At 43.6% G+C, this 8,058-nt stretch overlaps 1 protein-coding gene and 1 long non-coding RNA gene across 29 annotated transcripts in view; one reads left to right on the forward strand and one right to left on the reverse strand.

Moving 5' to 3' along the window:
• The window catches only part of LOC106996136 (uncharacterized), an 83,153-nt gene extending 75,315 nt beyond the window's left edge, over nt 1-7,838 (reverse strand). For 9 of the 28 annotated variants that reach the window (XR_013398009.1, XR_013398010.1, XR_013398015.1 and 6 more), the window contains exon 1: nt 6,142-6,560. Coding sequence is in view for 9 of the 28 variants with exons in the window: in XM_077946255.1 (XP_077802381.1) it covers nt 6,142-6,421 (280 nt within the window). In the remaining 19 variants the exon portion in view is untranslated. Of the gene's footprint in view, nt 1-6,141 lie in introns of all 28 variants that reach the window. The other 19 variants (XR_013398016.1, XM_077946252.1, XM_077946253.1 and 16 more) reach the window with 5 other exon arrangements.
• On the forward strand, nt 6,380-7,520 carry LOC144331105 (uncharacterized). Its single transcript, XR_013398019.1, has 2 exons — nt 6,380-6,739; nt 7,116-7,520. It is a non-coding gene; the product is annotated as an uncharacterized LOC144331105 (long non-coding RNA).
• Nucleotides 7,839-8,058: the final 220 nt, after the last annotated feature.

Below are 8,058 nucleotides of genomic sequence, written 5' to 3' on the forward strand. Positions count from 1 at the left end.
TCAACATTAGACAGATCAACGAGACAGAAATTAACAAGAATATCCAGGAATTGAACTCATCTCTGCAGCAAGCAGACCTAATAGACATCTACAGAACTCTCCACCCCAAATCAACAGAATATACATTCTACTCAGCACCACATCACACTTATTCCAAAATTGACCACATACTTGGAAGTAAAGCACTCCTCAGCAAATGTACAAGAACAGAAATTATAACAAACTGGCTCTCAGACTACAGTGCAATCAAACTATAACTCAGGACTAAGAAACTCAATCAAAACTGCTCAACTACATGGAAACTGAATAACCTACTCCTGAATGACTACTGGGTACATAACAAAATGAAGGCAGAAATAAAGATGTTCTTTGAAACCAACGAGAACAAAGATACAACATACCAGAATCTCTGGGACACATTTAAAGCAGTGTGTAGAGGGAAATTTAGAGCACTAAATGCCCACAAGAGAAAGCAGGAAAGATCTAAAATTGACACTCTAACATCACAATTAAAAGAACTAGAGAAGCAAGAGCAAACACATTCAAAAGCTAGCAGAAGGCAAGAAATAACTAAGATCAGAGCAGAACTGAAGGAGATAGAGACACAAAAAACCCTTCAAAAAATCAATGAATCCAGGAGTTGGTTTTTGGAAAAGATCAACAAAATTGATAGACCGCTAGCAAGACTAATAAAGAAGAAAAGAGAGAAGAATCAAATAGACGCAATAAAAAATGATAAAGGGGATATCACCACTGACCTCACAGAAATACAAACTACCATCAGAGAATACTATAAACACCTCTATACAAATAAACTAGAAAATCTAGAAGAAATGGATAACTTCCTGGACACTTACACTCTCCCAAGAATAAACCAGGAAGAAGCTGAATTCCTGAAGTAGCAGGCTCTGAAATTGAGGCAATAATTAACAGCCTACCAACCAAAAAAAGTCCAGGACCAGATGGATTCACAGCTGAATTCTACCAGAGGTACAAGGAGGAGCTGGTACCATTCCTTCTGAAACTATTCCAATCAATAGAAAAAGAGGGAATCCTCCCTAACTCATTTTATGAGGCCAACATCATCCTGATACCAAAGCCTGGCAGAGACACAACAAAAAAAGAGAACTTTAGACCAATATCCCTGATGAACATTGATGCAAAAATCCTCAATAAAATACTGGCAAACTGGATCCAGCAGCACATCAAAAAGCTTATCCACCATGATCAAGTGGGCTTCATCCCTGGGATGCAAGGCTGGTTCAACATTCGCAAATCAATAAACGTAATCCAGCATATAAACAGAACCAAAGACAAAAACCACATGATTATCTCAATAGATGCAGAAAAGGCCTTTGACAAAATTCCACAGCCCTTCATGCTAAAAACGCTCAATAAATTCGGTATTGATGGAACGCATCTCAAAATAATAAGAGCTATTTATGACAAACCCAGGGCCAATATCATACTGAATAGGCAAAAACTGGAAAAATTCCCTTTGAAAACTGGCACAAGACAAGGATGCCCTCTCTCACCACTCCTATTCAACATAGTGTTGGAAGTTCTGCTTAGGGCAATCAGGCAAAAGAAAGAAATAAAGGGTATTCAGTTAGGAAAAGAAGAAGTCAAATTGTCCCTCTTTGCAGATGACATGATTGTATATTTAGAAAACCCCATTGTCTCAGCCCCAAATCTCCTTGAGCTGATAAGAAACTTCAGCAAAGTCTCAGGATACAAAATCAATGTGCAAAAATCACAAGCATTCTTATACACCAGTAACAGACAAACAGAGAGCCAAATCTTGAATGAACTTCCATTCACAATTGCTTCAAAGAGAATGAAATACCTAGGAATCCAACTTACAAGGGATGTAAAGGACCTCTTCAAGGAGAACTACAAACCACTGCTCAGTGAAATAAAAGAGGACACAAACAAATGGAAGAACATACCATGCTCATGGATAGGAAGAATCAATTTCGTGAAAATGGCCATACTGCCCAAGGTAATTTATAGATTCATGCCATCTCCATCAAGCTACCAATGAGTTTCTTCACAGAATTGGAAAAAACTGCTTTAAAGTTCATATGGAACCAAAAAAGAGCCCGCATTGCCAAGACAATCCTAAGTCAAAAGACCAAAGCTGGAGGCATCACGCTACCTGACTTCAAACTATACTACAAGGCTACAGTAACCAAAACAGCATGGTACTGGTACCAAAACAGAGATATAGACCAATGGAACAGAACAGAATCCTCAGAAATAATACCACACATCTACAGCCATCTGATCTTTGACAAACCTCAGAAAAACAAGAAATGGGGAAAGGATTCCCTATTTAATAAATGGTACTGAGAAAATTGGTTAGCCATAAGTAGAAAGCTGAAACTGGATCCTTTCCTTACTCCTTATATGAAAATTAACTCAAGATGGATTAGAGACTTAAATGTTAGACCTAATACCATAAAAACCCTAAAAGATAACCTAGGTAATACCATTCAGGACATAGGCATGGGCAAGGACTTCATGTCTAAAACACCAAAAGCAATGGCAACAAAAGCCAAAATTGACAAATGGGATCTAATTAAACTGAAGAGCTTCTGCACAGCAAAAGAAACTACCATCAGAGTGAACAGACAACCTACAGAATGGGAGAAAATTTTTGCAATCTACTCATCTGACAAATGGCTAATATCCAGAACCTACAAAGAACTCAAACAAATGTACAAGAAAAAAACAAACCACCCCATCGAAAAGTGGGCAAAGGATATGAACAGACATTTCTCAAAAGAAGACATTCATACAGCCAACAGACACATGAAAAAATGCTCATCATCACTGGCCATCCGAGAAATGCGAATCAAAACCACAATGAGATACCATCTCACACCAGTTAGAATGGCAATCATTAAAAAGTCAGGAAACAACAAGTGCTGGAGAGGATGTGGAGAAATAGGAACACTGTTACACTGCTGGTGGGATTGTAAACTAGTTCAACCATTATGGAAAACAGTATGGCGATTCCTCAAGGATCTAGAACTAGAAGTACCATATGACCCAGCCATCCCATTACTGGGTATATACCCAAAGGATTATAAATCATGCTGCTATGAAGACACATGCACACGTATGTTTATTGCGGCACTATTCACAACAGCAAAGACTTGGAATCAACCGAAATGTCCATCAGTGACAGACTGGATTAAGAAAATGTGGCACATATACACCATGGAATACTATGCAGCCATAAAAAAGGATGAGTTTGTGTCCTTTGTAGGGACATGGATGCAGCTGGAAAGCATCATTCTCAGCAAACTATCGCAAGAACAGAAAACCAAACACCGCATGTTCTCACTCATAGGTGGGAACTGAACAATGAGATCACTTGGACTCGGGAAGGGGAACATCACACACCGGGGCCTATCATGGGGAGGGGGTAGGGGGGAGGGATTGCATTGGGTGTTATACCTGATGTAAATGACGAGTTGATGGGTGCTGACGAGTTGATGGGTGCTGACGAGTTGATGGGTGCAGCATGCCAACATGGCACAAGTATACATATGTAACAAACCTGCACGTTATGCACATGTACCCCAGAACTTACAGTATAATAATAAAAAAAAAAAAAGAAAAGTTTGGGCAAACATACAGTGAATAAGTGGTTATTTTTGAAAAGGTATAAGCCAGTAATACTACCAGCTAGCAGAAAAGCAAACAAACAAACAAACAGAAACATAACCAGTCCAAAATGGGGCAAATAACCTGAGCAGCTATTTGTGCAAAGAAGACAGGAAACTGACCCAACGTTTACAAAAACGTGGTTAACACTACTACTCATGGAAAAAAGGTAGATCAAAACCACACTCTGATCTCATCTCACTCCAACTAGAATGAATATTACAAAAAAATAAAAATATTTAAAAGATAATTCCTGGTATAAATTTCCAGAAAGTGGAACTGTTTGTGGAAATGTAAATTAGTATTAACACTACAAAAAACAGTTGGGGGTCCTGCAAATAATAGAAAAACAAGAAATAACATACCATCTAGCACTCCTGAATATGCATTCAACCTACCTGTTCATTCACAGATAAAGGGATCAAGAAATTCTCATATACATATACTAGGGAATACTATTTGGCCATCAAAATAATGAAACAGTGTCATTTAGAGCAACCCAGAAGAACCTGGAAAACATTATGTTAAATGTAATGAGTTATGCCTAGAAAGACAAACACTGCAGGATACCACTCATGTGAAATCTTAAGATGTTTATCTTAAAGAAGTAGGAAGCACAATATTGGTTACCAGGGTCTGGGAGATAGAGGGGGAATGGGGAAGGATTGGTTAAGGAAACAAAGTTACCTTAACTTTATAGGAATAAATCTAAGTGTTCTCCTCCTCAGCCTGGTGACTGGAGTTAACAAGATTACATTTTTTTAAAGAGCAAGAAGGTAGAATTTTGAATGTTCTCTACACACACAGAAAAAATACCTAGATGAGAGAATAGACATCCTGAAGTACCCTAATTTGATCATTACCCAATCTACATGTATGAAAATGTACCCCTAATTATGGACCTTTATGTTGTGAAAAAATGTTAAAAGAAATAAATACATATTGCTAAAAATCACAGGAAACCACAAAAGTAATGAATATCTAAAGGAATCCTGAGAAATACAATCAAAGCGAGGACCCACAATGCTTGATATCAAATTACACTGCCAGGTTGTAGTTATGCAGCAGATATATGGTACTTGCATAAAAACAAATACCTAGAACTATGGACAAAAACAAGGAGGACAAAAACATGGCCAACACAAATATGGACATAGTCAACCGACTTTGATAAAGAACATCACAATGTGGAAGAAATACCCTGGAAGAAAAACCTCATTGACAATTAAGTGCTTTGTCACTGATATATATTTTCTTATATGGGTGACCAAAATTACATGCATGAAACGCAAAAATAAACATATGGGACTACATTAACCTGAAAAGTTTCTACACAGCAAAGAAAACTACTTTCCAAATAAAAAAAAAGTATCCTATAGATTAGGCAAAAACTTCAGGCAATCAGGTAATTCATGAAGAGTTGTCATCTAATGTGTACACACACAAAAAAAAACACTACAAAGTAGCAAAATAATCCAATCTAATATGTCGCAAAGAACCTGAACAATTCTGCGCAGACATAAAATCTAACAACAGATAAGGGATAAGGTCCTCAAAATTAACTATTCATTAGAAAACTGTAATTCAAAACCACACGCAGATAATCTCACACTTATTGAATACTCCTAGAAATTTTTTTCAAAATAGGAGGGGCCGGGAGCGGTGGCTCGCACCCGTAATCCTAGCACTTTGGGAGGCTGAGGCGGGAGGATCACCCGAGGTCAGGAGTTTGAGACCAGCCTGACCAATATAGTGAAACCTGTCTTTACTACAAATACAAAAATTAGCCAGGCATGGTGGTGGGCGCCTGTAGTTCCAACTACTTCAGAGGCTAAGACAGGAGAATTGCTTGAAACTGAGAGGCAGAGGTTGCAGTGAGCCGAGATGGCGCCACTGCACTCTACCTGGGAGACAGAGCGAGACTCTATCTCAAAAAAAAAAAAAAAAAAAAAAAAGGAATGTGGGTGTGCTTTTCGAAAAAGGGGAACTCATACATACACTGTAGGTGGAAATGAAAACTACGATACACACTATGGAAAACAGCTAAATAGCTAGAGACTCCTCAAAGAATTGAAACTACAGCTGTAGTTGCTCTAGCAAGGTCTCTTGCTCTAGCAAGATCTCTTTCTAACGGTCCTGGGGCATCAAAAATAACCCTAGACCCCAGCTCAGAGTCCCGTGGGGCTCACAGGGACCCAGGTCCCGCGCTTCACCGCCGGCTCTAGGCCAGGGCGCTCCTGTACACTGAACGCGGGTCGGACAGGGGCATAGCCTTCCTGTCTGGGATGCAGACGTTGCCGCGGCCAAGGCCCCACAACCGACCCCACGTAGACAACTCGGGCCCAGATGCCTACCAAGAAGTCAGAGCCCGAAAGCAGGGAGCGGCCAGAAAGGAGCAGAGAGCTGCCAGGAAGGTGCAGGGAGGCCAGGAGGGTTCCCGGCGGGGTCCATGCCCCCGCCACTTACCTCCAAGACCTGCCTCTTCCTCCACCGTCATATAGAAACCACCACCGCTTCTCCGAACCTCGCTCTGACCACGCAACTGCTGCTGCTGCTGGAACCGCGCCCGAAGCGCAGTCTCGGCTTCCAGGGGAATGCAGGCTGGCGGCGTCCCTCGCGCCAGGCTGAAGCACCACCCCTTCTTAAAGGGGCCGCGGCTCGGATTGGCCAGAAGCAGCTTGCCTTGCGGCATAGGCTGAGCCTCTGCCCACCCACAGGGTTGGACGAAAGGCCCCCAGTCTCTCATCCTCCCCGGCTCTAAGGCCCTGGAGGTCGCAGGAGCCTCCCTATGACCCCAGCCCCGAGATCGGCTCCCTAGCGCCTGGGACCTGCCCCTGCACTCCTCTGGACCTCAGCTTCACCATCCGCAAAGGAAGCGGCCTGGCCGGAGCTCTGGGGTCCCTCAAACTCGGCGCCTCAGGATCTAGGATGGGCTCCCCTGACCCTCTGCAGAGGAGGCCCAGAGAACCACCGAAAGCTGGGAGCTGGAGGGACAGTACCGAGGGCAGCAGGGCCTCCCCGGCCTCACTGTCCGCATCCATCCTGTGGGAGCCCGGCGGCCTCGGTAGGGCCCAGACAACCGCGGCCTCACCAGGGCTGCCTGGGTCACCAGGCTCCCCAGAAGGCAGGCAGGGGCCCTGGGGTACGGTGCCACCTCAGCTTCCCTCTGCGTCAGCGCCTGCGAGGGGCCCTGCGGACTCCAGACCCGCCCCTTCCCAGAGAGGGGGACCCGCATTGGTCTCTGTGACGCCCACGGGAGGGGCCTTACTGACCTCTCCCAGGGAACTGGGGGTGAGGCAGGGGGAATCCCGGCCACGTCTTGAAGCTCGCTGCGCCCCTCAACCCCAGAAAGCACGCAGGAGCAAAGGAAAGGAAGGAGAGCCCATACATTTTCAATCTTCCATTTCCTTGTTTTCTTTTTTCTTCCCCCCCTCCAAAAGGAAAGACAGTGTAGCTTCGTCGCCTGTACATCATCCATTCCCCAGGGCCGTGGTGCAGATCCAGCTCTCTGCTTGCCTTTGGCCTGCCCAGGTGAGGTATACGGCTGCCACAGCGCTGAGGTCAAGCCTGGCTGGGGCGCACAGGCCGCTGCGGGTGCTGGCTGCGTGCCTCCTGGGAGGTGGAACAAGAGGGTGCCCCAGACCCTGGCTGCAGAGCTCTTGATGTCATGCCCGGCGCCCTCCATCCACTGCCTCCGGGCAGCGCTCCAGAGCCCCATCCGGGGCAAGAAGTCTATCACTTCGTCCGTCATTCGTTGGAAAAAATCAAAAGCACATCATAATCCCTGGAACAATCACTGAAAAATACGTCAGAAATAGAGCAAAATAATAAAATAGGATTGTAAATGCCACACTGAAATAAGTTTATTTTAAAAATGGTAGTCAATGGAAAAACAGGATCAGAAGACAGGAGAGAGGAAAAACAAATAGTTATCTGACTGAAACAGAATTAGAAATTAACAACAGAAAGAAATATTGGACATCTGAAAATATGTGAAAATTTAACAACCCACCTCTAAATCATTGGATCAAAAAAGAAACCACAAGATAAATTTGAAAATATTTCGAGCTGCACTCCAGTCTGGGTAACGGACTGAGACCCTGTTTGTAAGAAAACAAAACAAAACAATCTCAAAAAGCTATAAAATTAAATGCCAACTTTCCTCTGTCCCCAAATTCTCCGTGGCTCTCTCTTGTCCTCAGAGTGAAGCACATGCTTCTCACTGTGGGCTCCAGGACCTAGGTGGCCTGACCAGTGCAGACCCTGTCACCGTCTCCTCCTCTGCCCACTCGCCCACACTATCAGGCTGTCCAGTCACATAGACTCTTTATTTTTCCAAATGCCAAGCTCCTGATCACCCCTGGGCCTTTGCCTTTGCAGTTT

The sequence above is a fragment of the Macaca mulatta genome, chromosome 9 (assembly GCF_049350105.2).
Source record: "Macaca mulatta isolate MMU2019108-1 chromosome 9, T2T-MMU8v2.0, whole genome shotgun sequence".
Lineage (NCBI taxonomy): Eukaryota > Metazoa > Chordata > Mammalia > Primates > Cercopithecidae > Macaca > Macaca mulatta.